We start from the raw sequence: 17,245 nt of genomic DNA on the forward strand, positions 1-17,245 counted from the left end.
TGGTGGCATTTTTGCATAAAATCATTAAGAAAAAAACTTCTCTTCAAATTTCATGAATGGAATTTGCTAATCCAATAATAGATTGGCCATGAGAGACACCATAATTGTGTACATAAAAGAAATGTTGAGAACCACTGTTCTTTGTCTCCATATTTTTAGTATGTTCAATTCTTCTGGACATTTTGTAGTCCTATTTCATTATATGATTAAATATTCATTATTTTCCATTGTGTATTCATGTACAGTATATAAACTCATTTGGGGGGGGGGTCTCATTTGTTTAGAAAAAATGAAGCTTTGGATGTGCCTGGTTAGAAGCAGGAGAACATTATGAATGAGGCATAATAGTTGGAGTCCTATTATAATACTAGGACTTCGGTGCTAAAATATTCTGGTTGTTATTTACAGTATACTTGTTAGATACATATATAATCTGTGAATTACTAGGCAACTAAAATAAACATTTTCAGTTTATTTCACTTACAGTAGTCATTTAAAAATCGATGTAGACTTTGGTATTATATTAACTATATTAGTTTGCATTCTCAGTTAATCTCTCAATCTAGCAATGTAACATGGAATTCCCATTTCTATATTTATTTTGGTGTTCTTTCAAACACAAAAATCTCACCTTCTGTGAGAAAGTAGATAACAGTAATGAAACACTATTGAATAGCTCAGTACACCATGGTACATGCTAAGCTTCTTCTTTTTAATTCTTTTTGCTTCTTTAATTTTTTTTAAAAAAGAATCCATTTTTATGGCACTTTATTGTATTGGAGTAATGTTATATAATAATAATGTAATAATAAAATAACCCCTTAACACATACCTTGGAGAATAAAAGTTTCAATTTTTAAAATTACTCTCTTATATTTAATAAAAATTAACTCCTACCCTCAAAACAACGCTGCACACCAGAACAAGACACAAGAACAGTTTTCCCTGAACGCCATCACTCTGCTAAACAAATAATTCTCTCAACACTGTCAAATTATTTCCTTCCTTTCACTCCCTCCCACTTGTGACTGTATGACTGTAACCTTGTTGCTTGCATCCTAACGACTTTTATTGACTGTTTCCTAGTATGATTTGATTGCTTATTGTACTTATGACTATTATTAAGTGTTGTATCTTATGATTCTTGACTCTTGATGAATGTATCTTTTCTTTTACGTACACTGAGACCATATGCACCAAGACAAATTCCTTGTGTGTTCAATTGCACTTGGCCAGTAAAGAATTCTCTCTCTCTCTCTCTCTCTCTCTCTCTCAATTGCAAATGATACTTTTCAAAGGAGGAAAAATGGGAACGATTACTGATTACTTAGTACTGATACTAAGTGATGGGGATCAGGAGAGGGTCCCTGAACTTCAGATACAAAAATTTATGGTGCTCCATCTGACTATTTAAGGGAGATAAGAATTCTGAATGACATTAGTAAATCTCTTAAATATTTGACTATTATAGCCATCTGTATTTTGATATAGTTTTTCAACATCTAGCAGTAATATCTGAATTTAATGGATTGCATTAGACTATGTACTAGATTATCTTTAAAGAATTATACATCATCCATCAAATTTATTTATATGCCAAGGAACCAATCCTAAAATTAAACTTGATAACACAAGTGCCCTGGAGAAAATCCCCCGATTCATGTATGTGAAATAGCTTGGTTGACCTTTAATACTTACATTTTGACCCTGCTAGATAGGTACTAGATGCTACTTCATTTCAGGTAGCATCATATTTAAGGACAATTATGAACTAACATTAAAATTAAGGTGTCCTGTAATATGTCTGTTTAGTTATTTATTGAACAATGTAAATATTGGCAGCTTGAAAGATTCTTGGCAATTTATTATTACCATCAGTAGTAATAAAACATCAACAAAACAATCCCCAGTATAAATTTTACAATTACAATAAAATACTACAATTAAAGGAAATATTATTTAACAATTTTAATAGTTTTAAAATCATTTTAATTAAACAAATCTTTTTTCAAACTACTTTCTTGACCAGGGATCAGGACCCTTTCATCTGATCTTTGCCTTGGTGGTAGCTCTTCTTTTTGTCTTTCAAGGCCATTCTCTCTCTCCTTTATAAATGCCTACCTTCTTTCCAGAAAAAAAAAAATCAATAAACCTTAGAAACGTCAATTGTTCCATCAAGCACATGGGATAAACTTCCTAACAAGGACACCACACTTGCAGAGATTAAGTATGGCAGCAATGTGCACATGAACAAAATAATGACTCAACGGTGGCCAAATACCAATGTCAATGTCCTCCATCTTCAGATTATATCTCATCTGCTTCAAGGGAAAGGCAAGGTATATCATTAATAATAATATAATATCTAATTAAAGATTATTATATCTATTATATGTGTTGGGTCCAAGATCACTGTCAGGCCCCTGTCAGAATCTGATTCCGAGGGTGAGGCTGAGCAGCTGACAGGGAGTGGGAGTGTGGCTCCCTTGGCTGTGGAAGAAACTGGGGAAAGGCAAAGGGCAGAGCAGGGGAGAGTTAGAGCAAGGCAGAGGGATTTCAGAGGAAGAAACCCTCTCTTCATCCTAGGGCATGCAGGGAAGAATGGAGAAGGGAGCAATGTGAGTTGCGTGGCTTACGGGGGAGGAAAGGGCCCTGATTCTCTTCATTAGCTGTAGTTGGGAACACAGTGTTTAAAAAGGGAGTTTGTGTACAGCAACTTGTTGGGAGCAAATCATGAGTTATCTTTTGTTGCCGAGACTTATCTGGGTTCCTGGTGTCTTCCCAACTGTGTGTGTTTTGTTTGTCTTTGAAGTCTGCAATTCCTTATCCTGCCCTGTCCAGTTGCTGCAGCATGGTTTGTATGGATTTTTATTTACCATGTATATGTACTTTGTTTTCAGACTGAATTTCTTCAACTTAAAGATTGTTCTTGGGAGTTTTTTCTCCAGCTGAAGGTAACTGGACATTGGGGGCAAAGTTGGAGGTATTAAAGGAACTTTCCTTACTTATGTTGCCTTTGTGCCATACCCCGGGTCATCACAATCATGTGCAACAAGCCCATGTTTGTCATAGAAGCTGTGAGATTCCAAGCCCAAATGAATTACTCACCCAAGGCATGGAGAATGAAACCAGCTGAACTATGATTTCCAGGAGCCCATTTAGTTAAATGTGTATATAATACATATAACAACATCAAAGGCTTCATTTTAACTGTTTACAAGTTTATAAGAGCAGTAATATTTCAATAATGCATGAGGATATAGAATTACAATAAGGATAAGGCTGTCATTGTTACATAGTATTTTCACTGCAATTATTCATTTTTCTTGTTATGAAACCGTGCCAACAGACCTCTTCTTATACTTCCTGGTAGTTTTTGGTTTTTTTCTATTAAAGTCTGTAAACTATCTTGTACCTATTAGAAGAAGAAAACACATATGTAATTTTTTCTTGACTCCCCTGAATGCTTTTGCTTAATGACATTCACATATAGATCAGTTTACCTTTTTCACCAGCTCGTCCACAGTTATGTTTGGATCATACGGTATAGGTTTTCCAATATGTGTACGCCATTTCACCGGAAACCCTCCATACAAAATAATTAGTGGCCATCGAATATATTCGTATAAGTGTTCTATATGATAAGAAAATTAAGTTGCATATTAAGTATATAAGACAGTCTTCAAGGTTAGGTTCAGATAAACAGCATTCTAAAGTTAAATTATATGATTTTATGGTTTTATTGTCTTTTATGGTTTCTACTTCATTAAAAATTTCTTCAGTAAAAACATTTTAAAAGGTGATGTGAAATTACAGCAGCTCCTAAATTATCAATGCCTATTATATCATTGATGACAACTATTAAATCAGCATTCTGTATCATTCTATGTTCAGCATACAATATAACTGCATATATGAAAACATTTCTTTTTGTTTTTATTATTTTTTTTCATCTGGAATGTCAGAAAGAAATATAGGGAGACTTAGGGCTATTTGTCTATCGACATATTAATTCTCAAAACAGAAGAGAATAAAACCAAATTTATGATGGTGGGCCAAGTAGGAAAAGAGAGTTATAAAATCTGTCAAGGACCCTGGAGTATTCATATCAAATGACCTAAGCACCAGAGCTCACTGTAACAGCATTGCCAAAAAGGCATTAAGAGTTGTAAATCTAATCTTACGAAGCTTCTCCTCCAGTAATATTGAATTGCTAACTAGGTCATACAAAACCTTTGCTAGACCAATATTTGAATACAGCTCATCTGTCTGGAATCCCCACTGTATAATCAGACATTAATACAATTGAGCGAGTCCAGAAGTATTTCACGAAAAGAGTACTACACTCCTCTGCTTGCAACAGAATACCCTACACCACCAGGCTTGAAATGTTGGGCTTGGACAACCTAAAACTACACCACCTATGGTTGGATTTAAGCATAGTACACAAAATTATCTGCTACAATGTCCTACCAGTCAATAACTACTTCAGCTTCAACTGCGACAATACAAGAGCACACAACAGATACAAACTCAGTATAAACTGCTCCAAACTTGATTGCAGAAAGTACAACTTCAGCAACAGAGTGATCAATGCCTGGAATGCATTACCTGACTCTGTAGTTTCTTCCCCAAACCCCCACTCCTTTAACCTTAAACTATCTACTATTGACCTCACTCCATTCCTAAGAGGCCTGTGAGGTATGTGCATAAGTGCACAATCATGCCTACCGTCCCTGTCCTATTGTCCCAATTTATTCATACCTATTTCCTGTATTCATACTCATGTTTATTCTTATACCTATAATCTTGTAAGCGATTGACAAATCAAATCAAATCAATCAATCAATCAATAAAATGGTTTGGACCTGTTCAGATTGTTCAGATTCAGAGGCTATCCTTTTTCTGGGACAAAAAGTTTTGGAAAAACATCCACCAGTGCGGACCTTGGAGATAAGCAGTTAAGTGACTCCTTGGGAGTGCTACTGATTGCTCCAGTTTAAACTTACCTATTTCCTCTCTCCTGATCATGTGACCTGGGTGGAATTCTATGCTTCACAGTATACACATAAACAAAAAATTTTTTACACAAGGAGAGACCAAAAGCAGACACACTCACAAAAGCATCCACCTTGATGGACTTTTACATACAGACACAGATATAGTTAAGCTGGCAATACATATCACCCAGCCTAAATGACATCTTCACACAAACATACAGACACAGAGGCAAAGTATGCACTTAACACAACCATAGTTATTAACATCTCATTAGTTTATCACACAGACAACTTCAGTAGCTATGTTGCTAAAGAATTAGAAAAATTTCCAGAAGTATGTTCTGCCTTGCTTAGTGAGCATATTTCAAATACTAAACTATTTAAAATGTGGGTTCTTAGACTGCAGACAATACAAGTAGCAACATAATCTAGAAATATGCAGTTTTCCAGTAAAATAAAATCTACAAGCAGAAAAAAACACTGGTCAAGTGGAATAAAATCAGAAATGTTATGTATATGCTGGATTGTACCAGTAAGCTTAGACCTCAGAGGATGGGTGAACTTGTGAGGTGGTTCCACTATTACTAACATCCCTTTGTTTGTTATGTATTTGTTTTGTGTTTTATAGCTTTTAATTTTTATGTTATAATTGCACGAGTCACTTGCTTGTGAGATGGAGGGATAAATTAGAAAAAAATAACTGGAAACTAATATTTTAATTTTTGCTGTTGATAATAAGGAAAGGGCATTGATAATGATTTTAGACATTTATTTTCCCAGTCTTGGGGTACACTACCCAGACTTACTTGCATTTGAGATGGAATAAATAAATATAAATAAAGCCATTAGTAAAACTTGCTCAGTAGAAAATTCCATCTTTCTGCAAAATCACTGTGTTGGAGTTAACAAAATATAAAGTATTTATTTTATATAAAATAAATACTATTTGTTTATTTGAGTGTTTAGGAACATCGACATAGTTTATTTTAAAAAACAGATTATAAATTTAGAAAATATATAATATGTTTAACTTACTTATTTGTCCAAATATCTTATAACCTTCACGAGTGTTCTCTGTAAACATTGGAATTATGGGCTAAGGGAAAAGAAGAAGGGAAGCAAATATCAACTTCATTTATTTAAAATATTTCCTTTTAATAACTGGTAATTTGAAGAACATGTTCTTTGATTGTAAATATATAGCCCGTTCCTAATTACTGTAGCAGCTTCCTCATGTTCTTTATTTACAAAGTTATTAGATTTATATCTCATCTTCCTGCCAAAAACTTAAAGTGACATATATAACATCCCCTCCTTTGAGTCTGTCTCTCTTTAAAAACAACCCTATAGGATAGAGGTGCTGAAAGATAATAATTGACTCAAAGTCACTTTGTGGCTTTCCATGGTTGATGGTAGTCTTGAACTAGGAACGTCCCAGTCATAATTTATCATCCTCCCAAATGTTTGTGTATTGTGTGTTAGAACAACATTACAAACAGGGGTGGGATTCAACCGATGTTACTATTGGTTTGGTGATTACGTTTTGTTTCGCTGCTCACGTGTGTAAAAAAAAATAAGCTGTGCTGCCTGGACAGCTGAAAAGTGCTGTGCACGGGTGCGCAGTGTTTGAAAAACTTCTTTTTTCCTGTTTTTTCAACCTCAGCTGTGCCGCACAAAGCAGCTGAGGTTGAAAAAGCAGGAAATAAAGGACAAGTAAGAGCCCGGGCGGGCGGGTGGGCCAAACAGCAGCAAACACAGAACCGGTTCGATGTCTGCTGCTCTTCAGAGCTACTGGTTCTATAGAACCAAGCAGAACCAGTAGCATCCCACCCCTGATTACAAATAGAATGATAATGAATGGGAAAGTCACATTATATACGTGTCTTTTTCATGCATTGTCAATTTATTAATTTGATTTAGATGCCACTTGACTCTACAGATAGTTTGGTCTAGTACAGGGGTGTCAAACTCACATCATCACAGCAGCATCACATGATGTATCATGACTTTTCCCCCCTTCGTTAAACTGGGCATGGGCGTGGCCAGCATGTGGCCATGGCCAGCACCTGACACCTGTGGACCATGAGTTTGACAGCCCTGGTCCTAGTGGTAACAGCACTGAGTTAGAAAGCAGGACACTCTGAGTTCAAGTTCTACCTTAACCATGAAATCCAGTGGGTGACTTTGGGCCACTCATACTCTCTTAGCCAACCCACTTCACAGGACTGTGGTTGAGGGGAGGAGATGTATTGGATATGTTGCCCTGAGTTACTTGTAAAAATAATAAGAGTGGAATACAAATTAAATAATAAGATAACTGTCATGGAATTAATAAAAATGGAATCTGATGGATGCTGTGGAATAGACAGTGTGATTTCTCCATGTACGAGCATGGTGGTATAGTGGTTAGAATGCAGTACTGCAGGCTAACTCTGCCCACAGCCAGGAGTTAGATTCTGATTGTCTCAGCCTTACATCCTTCCAAGATCAATAAAATGAGGACCCAGATTGTTGAGGGAAAATATGCTGAATCTGTAAACTACTTATAGGGTTCTGTAAAGCACTATGAAGCAGTATATAAGTCTATATGTCATTCCTATTGCTATGTATTTAGTAGGACTTACCACTCTTGCTTCTAAAGCAATGTTTGCAAAACCTTTGCGTTTACCCCATAACATCTTATAGGTTTTATCACTAAAGATGGCTTCTCGTGTTCCTCCTGGTGAAATAGCCAGCCAATCGCCATTCTTCAGGGCATGAAGACATTCTTCCTTTGAGCCAGTTATCATTTTCAATTTACTGCCAAGCATTTTTAAGCCTGAAGGAAATAAATAAAATGAATAAAAAAATAAAATTAAAAAAATATTTTTGAGAACAGAAAGCTGAACAAGGTAATAAGAAAGTATATTTTTGAAAGACTAAATTGCTTTATTTCTGAAATAAAACAATCAGCAGTACTAATTTATTTTCTTAACTTTGTCAGTGATGGTCAACATATTTTAGCTGGGAAGAAAATGACAAACCATCTAGCCAACATACAAAAAATAAGATCCAAGAATTGTTTTATTTCAAATTGAATTGTTTTCATTTTGAACAGTAAATCTTTTATTTTCTTATTCTATTATTCATTAATAAATAGCAACAACATTATATTTCAGTTTCTAATAATATGAGTATTTTGCTGGACTGCATTTTAAAGTAAGCCTATAACATGTAGATTTAGAAGACATAATGACTAGAAAGTAGAACTCTTCAGTTATAATCTGTTGTGAAATTTCCTCTACCCTAAAGATTTCAAATCATTATGTTATAGAAAAGTATAACCTCATATAAATATTGTAATATATAATGTGTTATAATATGATTGTATATGTGTATGGATGCATATATAGATCTTTGCTAGCTGCTGACAGAGAGAGCTAAGAAAAGACTTCTGTCTTAGTACTAGCCTATGCATGCTGAAAGTCCTCCAGAAGACATGGCTTCATGAAGGTGGTTGAAGTGGCATATCTTGGGGGCAATTCCCTAGCATTGACCTCAGATTAATCTGACACCACCTAAATTGCTTTATCAAGGCAAATTTGATATCTTCTTTCTTTCAAGATAACAAATCAAATCATTTTCATAGCTTCAGTAGCTTGCTCAGTGTGAAAATGTATTACTTTGCAGAAATCTATGATGTGTATTGTGCTCTCTTTGAGTGAAGTACTGTGATTCCTGAATTGAAACTCCTCTGTATTAATATTAATTTTATTTTCATATTGCTTTTCCTCCTGAACCTGTTCAGAGCAATGTACAAGAAGAATAGAAGACAATTTTAAAGTCCCCATGGTAAAAATAAGAAATGCAAATACTACTACTACTACTATTACTACTACTATTACTAATAACAATAACTTAAATTTTGAACGTAAACTTTAAATTATTATTACACTTTTATTCATTAAACATGAAACTCGGTCAACTGAACATTTAAAAATGTATCACAAATATAATTGACTGGTGCTAATGGTTGATATGAATTACTGTCAGCATCCTAGGTATTGACCAAGTATCTTTTTAAAATGTACAATGTTCTGAGTGGCGCAGTTTTTTGCAGTTCTGCTGGTGTTATTGCAGGAAGCTGCAATTTCTTGATGTATTTTGTAACAGTCTTGGACATGGTGCCAAGTTCCCTGATGACAATAGGTATCACCATCACATGTTTCACCCATAATTGCATAGTTTTGATTGCCAGGCTGCAATATTTTGTGCTTTTTATTCTAGTTCTTTTTCTTTGACTCTGGCATCTCCTGGTATCAATAAATTGTACACTTCAGTTTTTGATGATTGTGATATCTGGTGCATTATTATTATTATTATTATTATTATTATTATTATTATTATTATTATTATTATTATTATTTCTACTTTTATGATGGAGATTTTAACAACAACAATAATAATAAGTCAACATCAGAAGAGGAATTGAAGTCAACATTGACATTGAATCTTCCAAGGGGACTCACATTTGCCACTACTGTTCCAGATCGCATTAATTCCACTGACAATAATCCTACAAGACACAAAACTGGGATACCAAATCTCAAGCCAATATGGCAAGATAAACCGTCTATATACATGGATGCGAAGAGTCCCACAGAACTTAAATCAATACTCAATACAGTTCAACTGTTCAGCAATGACATCAGAATGAACTTTGGACTTGAAAAATGTGCTGTATTATCCATGCAGCAAGGAAAAATAGAAAAAAATAGAAGGAATGGAACTGGGAAATGGAAGCATCATGAAAGCACTAGCAAAGGATGACTGTTACAAATACTTAGGTATATTGGATGCAGATAACATCTTGAATGGAAAAGTCCAAAGGAATATATCAGGAGGGTCTGCAAAATATTAAAATCAAAACTGAATGCTGGAAACACAATTAAAGCCATTAATACATGGGCAGTTCCAGTGATACACTACCCAGCTGGAATAATCAACTGGACTTTGGTTGAACTGGAAATTTGGATCAGGAAACGTGTGAACTTTTGAATATGTACAACACTTTACATCCACGAAGTGACATTGACAGGTTGTACCTGCCAAGAAGAATAGGTGGCAGAGGGCTACTGCAAGTCCATCAAACTGTAGAAGAAGAAAAGCAAAGTTTGAATAACTATGTGAACCAAAGTACAGGAAAATTACTGCAGGCTGTGAAAATGAAAAACATTATTAAAACAACAGAATATAACAGAAGCAGAATATAAGGAAAAACAGCTAGATGACAGATTAAATAGATGAAAAACCAAAGCTTTGCATGGATAGCACTTAAAAAAACATTGAAGGGGGAGTTCCGGTCTGCAGCACTTTGGGACAGACAGGAATCCGTGACTGTGCGCGGTTTCTGCCTGCGCTCGCTGCCGGAGTGCCCTGAGCCACCCGGCTTCAGGGCTAGCCACCTCCGTAGAAGGTGGCAAAGATAGGGGGGATCTGGCAGGGTCGAGAGATATCGCACCTCTCTTCTCTAGCCGGCTAAACCCCCTTTTCCGAAGGCAGCTGAGCGGCAGTCAGAAATGGCCGCCACATAGAAGCGCTCAGCCGGAAAAAGAAAGTGCAGGAGGAGTTGAGAAGAAGTGAAAGTTTTTTGCTGACCGGGAAAAAGCAACAACAAAAGTACCCTGGAACTTAAAATTTACGAAAGATACATCGTTTCCAGAGATTTACAAGCAGCGAAAGGAAGTTAAAAGGGAAAGTTTTTCTTTTTTTTCACTCTCCTTCCTAACGTGACAGCGAATAGAAATGCAAGAGAAATCGGAAAAACCCGCATTGGCACTAATAGGCAATTAAATGCTAAAGGGATAAGGATTTCTGAATATTTAATTTTTTTATTATTATTTTTTTGCTGTAAGTGGGAAGGGAGAGGAAAAGAATTGGAACAGGATTTGGAAGTAAGGAGGAGATTGCCTAGAATCTCAAAGAACTATTAAATACTAAAAAGACTTCTAAAAGATATATTTTAACTGGAACTTTGTAACTAAACAGTAACCGCAGAAAGAGAAAGTGAAGAAAGAAGAAAGTGCTAAAAGAAACAGCTTATTTGGATTGTTTGGTGACTTTGGGACTTTTGGGAATTATCTTTGACTAAAAACACTTGGGTGGTTGTTTTGGAAAAACTTTTTCTTTCTACAATGGCATCACTTGTGGATGAATTGAAAATTGAATACAAAAAATACAAAGAAGAAGAACAAGAAGGGAAAGACTCTCTTGGCACTCTTTTTCCATTTTTAGAAATGGTGATTTGCACTTATGAGAAACTGACTGCGCAACAAGATGATTGGGACAAAGAAGAAGCCATCTTTGATGAACAAGTAACTTTATTTGGGGAAGAAAGGGAGAAAGAGGAAAAGAAAAAGGGGACTTTAAGACTTGAAAAAACAACCAAAAAAGAAAAAAATAAGGTGAAAAGTGGATATAATGTTAGAAAACAACAGAAAGGGAGAAAGCAGAAGAAGAAAAGGGAGGTGGAGAGACAAGGGGGTAAAAAGGGCAGGGAGAAGAACAAGCAAGGGAGGAAGGAAGGGATGAGAAGCCTTAATGGTGGGGAGCAAGATGTAAAGAAACAAGATTCATTTAGAGATAATGGGTAAATTTAATTGGAAAAGGGATTCTGCAAAGGTACATAAGATTGTATTCTTATATTTGTACTTAGAAATAATGTTAGAAAATTGGAAACAACATGTGATCAAAAAATGGGATAAAATATTTAGTGTAACTTAGTGAAATTTTTGTGAATAAAAAGAATGCAATGAAATAAATGAGAGAATTGAAGTAGGAGGAAATGGGAACATTTAAATGATACAATGATTTAAAATATGTGATGTGGGGGGGAAATAACTATGGAAAGTATAAGTGTTCCCATAAAAGTATGATATTCAACTGAAAAGTAACGTGTGAAATGTTTAAGATATAAATGAATATTAATATTAATGATTAGATTTGTATTATCATTGATAGTTGTTTTAATTATATTATATACTTAAAAAATTTTTTTATATAAAATATAATGTGTAATTTTAGAATGTACTAAACAGAATCCCAATGGAAGTCATGTATTATATTAAGTATTATAAAGTTAGGGGAAAGAGTTAAAGGCGTCATACTCCAATCAGTGTACAGGAGAAGTTTTGTTTAAAGAGAAAAGAGAAATAGATAGCTGGAAAAACAGACAAAGAATAATAAGCATTATGATTTGAACTGAGATGAGATAAATAAAATAAAATTAAGAAAGTTAAAAGAGGCGAGAAGCTATATAGAAAATGGAAAATGGTAATAAGATATGGAATGGTATGTAAAATGAACATGAATTTGAATTTGTGTCTGTATGAAGAGATGTAACCCGGGATCAAGCAGCTTTCAGAAAAGATGTTTTATGTTTTTATGTTTTGTTTGTTTGTGTATTGTCTGAAAATTAATAAAATTTGTTTAAAAAAAACATTGAAGGAAAATGTGATAACAACTTGACATGGGCATAGCTTAAGATGGGAAACGACGCTATAGAGCACGGCACACCAGAACAACTAGACACAAGGACAGTTTTTCCCTGAATGCCATCATTCTGCTAAACAAATAATTTCTTCAACACTGTCCAACTATTACTATTAATCTTTTCATCACTCCTTATCACCCATCCCCTCCCACTTGTGACTGTATGACTGTAACTTTGTTACTTGTATCCTTACGATTTATATTGACTGTTTCCTAGTATGATTTGATTGCCTATTGTACCCTATGACTATTATTAAGTGCTGTACCTTATGATTCTTGACTCTTAATGAATGTATCTTTTCTTTTATGTACACTGAGAGCATTTGCACCAAGACAAATTCCTTGTGTGTCCAGTCACACTTGGCGAATAAAGAATTCTAAATGCCAAATGCTAAATCAAGAAAGAAATGGAAGGTTTAATACTCACTGCTCAAGAAGAAGCACTAAAAACTAATGCCATGAAAGCGAAGATACAAAAAAAGTCATTGACAATCCAAACTGCTGACTTTGCAATGACAAAGTTAAAACTGTTTCACATTTAATATGTGAGTGCAGCAAAATCGCACAAACTGATTACAAAGCTAGACATGACCGAGTGTTAAACTAATCCACTGGTCATTATGTAAAAAATACAACTTACCTGTATCTGAAAAGTCATAGGAACACAAAGTGGAAAAAGTTGTCAAAAATGAGAAGGTGAAGATCTTGTGGGACTTTCGAATACAGACGGATCGTCATTTAGAACACAACATGCCAGATATCACAGTCATCGAAAATCAAAGCATACAATGTATTGATATCACTGTACCAAGAGACGCCAGAGTCAAAGAAAAAGAACTAGAAAAAAATCACAAAATATCGCGACCTGGCCATCGAATCTACGTGATGGCCAGGTCGCGATATACATGGCTGAAACACGTGACATCGATACCCATTGTCATTGGGGCACTTGGCACCATGTCCAAGTATTCTACAAAATACATCAAGAAATTGCAGCTTCCTGCAATAACACCACGGAACTGCAAAAAACTGCACTACTCAGAATATCATACATTTTAAGAAGATACTTGGTCAATACCTAAGATTCTGGCAGCAACCATCAACCATCAGTGTCAGTCAATAATATATGTGTACATTTTTAAATGTTCAGTTGACTGAGTTTCATATTTAAGTTTCATGTATCATCATCATCTTTAAAGGACATCCAAAACAGCTGTTATCCCATGCCTGCCTAAGTAAACAGGCATTTCTTCAAAACAGAGCAACTTTGAACTTTAATCAAAGAGAATTCCATAAATGGAGCTCAACCAGAAAGAAAATATGTCTGTGAGACAATCCACAAATAGTCATTCAAGTTTACATGTATTCCAAAATCCAAAAAATACTTTCAGCCTGAACTACTTCAAATAAATTTTATAATAAAATGAAGCAGAAGGACAATATATTGTCAGCTCCTTTAGATGGACTATATATCTATATAAAGAGAGAGAGAGAGAGAGAGATCACCTGGCAACTTAAAGACAAATTGATCAACCACTGTATAGCAACACAATCTGTTTTTCAGGAAAAAGATCTTTGCTAGAAAAAATATATAATCTATAGGAAGTGGAGCATGATAATAAATAATCAGGCCTGGTCCATCTGGTAGATTTTCTACTCCATGTAATTCATAACCTGTTTTAATACAAAGCAAAACAGAATATTGTCATTCATATAATCAACTGCATCATGTGACTTTATTATAACCAAGAGGTTCCAAAGTATCTATAGATGATAATTATGCTTGATCTATTATTAAATCACAGTAGTCTCTACTTCTAGTAAAATAGCACAGAATTATATTGTCTGATAGAATTATTAAATTGTGTATTGTTAGTTTCATGGAGAATAGGCAACTGGAAAATTTAATGACCCAAATACTTCCACTTGCCAAATAACTAACTCTAAGTATCTCTACTGTTTTTTAAAATTTTATTAAAAACACATAGATAAATTATTAGACGTTTGCTGATTAATAAGGAGAATCCAAAATTTTGACATATATTAATAGAAAAAGCTTCACTTGTTTGCATGGCACAGTTGCTGGCATGCCATGGCCTAGGGCTGATCCATGGACCAGGGGTTGGGGACCCCTGCTCTAATGCAACAAGCATTAATTCTGCAAGTTTCAGTTTGATCAGTGACAGAGGAACAAGCTGATCATATAAGTGTTTTTTTAAATAAAAAAATCATGTTTATGTTCTATTATATACAGGTGAAACTCGAAAAATTAGAATATCGTGCAAAAGTTCATTTATTTCAGTAATGCAACTTAAAAGGTGAAACTAATATATGAGATATACTCATTACATGCAAAGCAAGATAGTTCAAGCCGTGATGTGTCATAATTGAGATGATTATGGCTTACAGCTCATGAAAACCCCAAATCCACAATCTCAGAAAATTAGAATATTACATGCAATCAATAAAACAAGGATTGTACATAGAACAATATCGGACCTCTGAAAAGTATAAGCATGTATATGTACTCAGTACTTGGTTTGGGCCCCTTTTGCAGCAATTACTGCCTCAATGTGGCATGGCATGGAAGCTATCAGCCTGTGGCACTGCTGAGGTGTTATGGAAGACCAGGATGCTTCAATAGCGGCCTTCAGCTCTTCTGCATTGTTCAGTCTTATGTCTCTCATTTTTTTCTTGGCAACGCTCCATAGATTCTCTATGGGGTTCAGGTCAGGCGAGTTTGCTGGACAATCAAGCACAGTAATCCCATGGTCATTGAACCAGGTTTTGGTGCTCTTGGCAGTGTGGGCAGGTGCCAAGTCCTGCTGGAAAATGAAGTCAGCATCCCCATAAAGCTTGTCTGCGGAAGGAAGCATGAAATGCTCCAAAATCTCCTGGTAGATGGCTGCATTAACCCTGGACTTAATGAAGCACAGTGGACCAACACCAGCAGATGATATGGCTCAACACAAACTGTGGAAACTTCACTGGACTTGCATCTTGCAGTGTGTGCCTCTCCATTCTTCCTCCAGACTCTGGGTCCTTGGTTTCCAAATGAGATGCAAAAGTTGCTCTCATCAGAAAAGAGGACTTTAGACCACTGAGCAACTGACCAGTTCTGTTTTTCTTTAGCCCAGGTAAGACACTTCTGACGTTGTTTGTTGTTCAGGAGCGGCTTGACAAGAGGAATATGACATTTGAAGCCCATGTCCAGGATCCGTCTGTGTGTGGTGGCTCTTGATGCACTGACTCGAGCCTCAGCCTACTCCTTGTGAAAGTCCCCAACACTTTTGAATGGCCTGTTCCTGACAATCCTCTCCAGGCTGCGGTCATCCCTGCTGCTTGTGCACCTTTTTCTTCTACACTTTTCGCTTCCACATAACTTTCTATTAATGTGCTTTAATGTGCTTTGGGAACATCCAACTTCTTTTGCAATGACTTTTTGAGGCTTTCCCTCCTTATGGAGGGTGTCAATGATGGTTTTCTGCACAACTGTCAGGTCAGCAGTCTTTCCCATGATTGTAATTCCTACTGAACCAGACTGAGAGACCATTTAAGGGCTCAGGAACCCTTTGCAGGTGTTATGGCATAATTAGCTGATTAGAGCTCTAGGCTCAAAACTAGGGACACTTTGAGCCTAGAATATTGAACCTTTTCACAATATTCTAATTTTCTGAGATTGTGGATTTGGGGTTTTCATGAGCTGTAAACCATAATCATCTCAATTATAACAAATCACGGCTTGAACTAACTTGCTTTGCGTGTAACGAGTCTATCTCATATATTAGTTTCACCTTTTAAATTGCTTTACTGAAATAAATGAACTTTTGCACGATATTCTAATTTTTCCAGATACACCTGTATTGTGTAGACAATAGAAATACCTATGTTTTTACTCTAACTAATCAAGCCAGCACCTATTATTACCATTCAATTAAATCAGGATATCCAGACAAAGATCTCCTGAATAACATGTAATTAATACCAGATTATGTTTTGCTAAATATTTTAGTTATGATTATTGTTTTGCTGAAGCAGTAGCTCAGGACAGTAGAAACTAGTTAATGCAGTAGCTTATCTAATTAATAAGTCATTTAAATGTGATATTTAAATATGGGTAGTGAACATATAGATAGATTACAGAACTTAAAGCAGACTTATCTGAACTCAAACCCCAGTATTCATATTTCAATGAATTTAAGAAATGTCTGGTGGCAAATATAAACATCAGAAATAAGACCCTTTCCCCAGAAGAAGCAAACCCAGAAGAATAAATATTTCTTACCATGCCATATTCTTCCAAAGAAGTCCCAAAGATGTCCCAAAATAAAATAGTAGCTTCTTTGGGCCTCTTCTTTAGTTTTACTAGACATCTTATAGAGCAGGACAATGAAAACAGATAGGTAGATATAGAAAAAAATCCAAATTGGAATTACTATTAATGCCAGTAAGGGCCATAAGACTGCGGAAATAAAATATTTCTCCAAGCACATGGGAAGCCATTCTCCATTTATGTATGGCAGACTTATTGTGGAGTTCATAAGTACCAGTGCGAAATATGATGATGTTTATTTTCTGAAGAGAAGGGGGGGAAATCAAAGAACAATATAAGATTAACAATATCCAACATAAATATTGATCTGCCACAAATCTTGCAATATAAAGTTTAGGAATATTGCCTTCCTTCCTGCAAAATGACAGCAATTATCTGTGAG

At 35.3% G+C, this 17,245-nt stretch overlaps 1 protein-coding gene across 2 annotated transcripts; it reads right to left on the bottom strand.

Annotated features, from left to right (window-relative positions):
• Positions 1–2,044: 2,044 nt before the first annotated feature.
• On the bottom strand, positions 2,045–17,078 carry LOC113413770 (DGAT1/2-independent enzyme synthesizing storage lipids-like). 2 transcript variants are annotated; one of them, XM_026670278.2, is made up of 6 exons: positions 16,816–17,078; positions 14,037–14,204; positions 7,625–7,818; positions 6,036–6,096; positions 3,504–3,634; positions 2,045–3,415 (listed from the first exon to the last, which is right to left on the bottom strand). In XM_026670278.2, exons 1-6 carry the CDS (start codon positions 17,069–17,071, stop codon positions 3,314–3,316), a joined length of 912 nt encoding a protein of 303 aa, XP_026526063.2. In that variant the 5' UTR covers positions 17,072–17,078; the 3' UTR covers positions 2,045–3,313. The 2 variants fall into 2 exon arrangements, with proteins under 2 accessions (XP_026526063.2, XP_087817886.1); XM_087961760.1 differs by having other exon boundaries at positions 3,504–3,623; positions 6,016–6,096.
• Positions 17,079–17,245: the final 167 nt, after the last annotated feature.

The sequence above is a fragment of the Notechis scutatus genome, chromosome 3 (genome assembly GCF_049901735.1).
Source record: "Notechis scutatus isolate UNSWTSFEM ecotype Mainland chromosome 3, rNotScu1.2, whole genome shotgun sequence".
NCBI classification, from domain to species: domain Eukaryota; kingdom Metazoa; phylum Chordata; class Lepidosauria; order Squamata; family Elapidae; genus Notechis; species Notechis scutatus.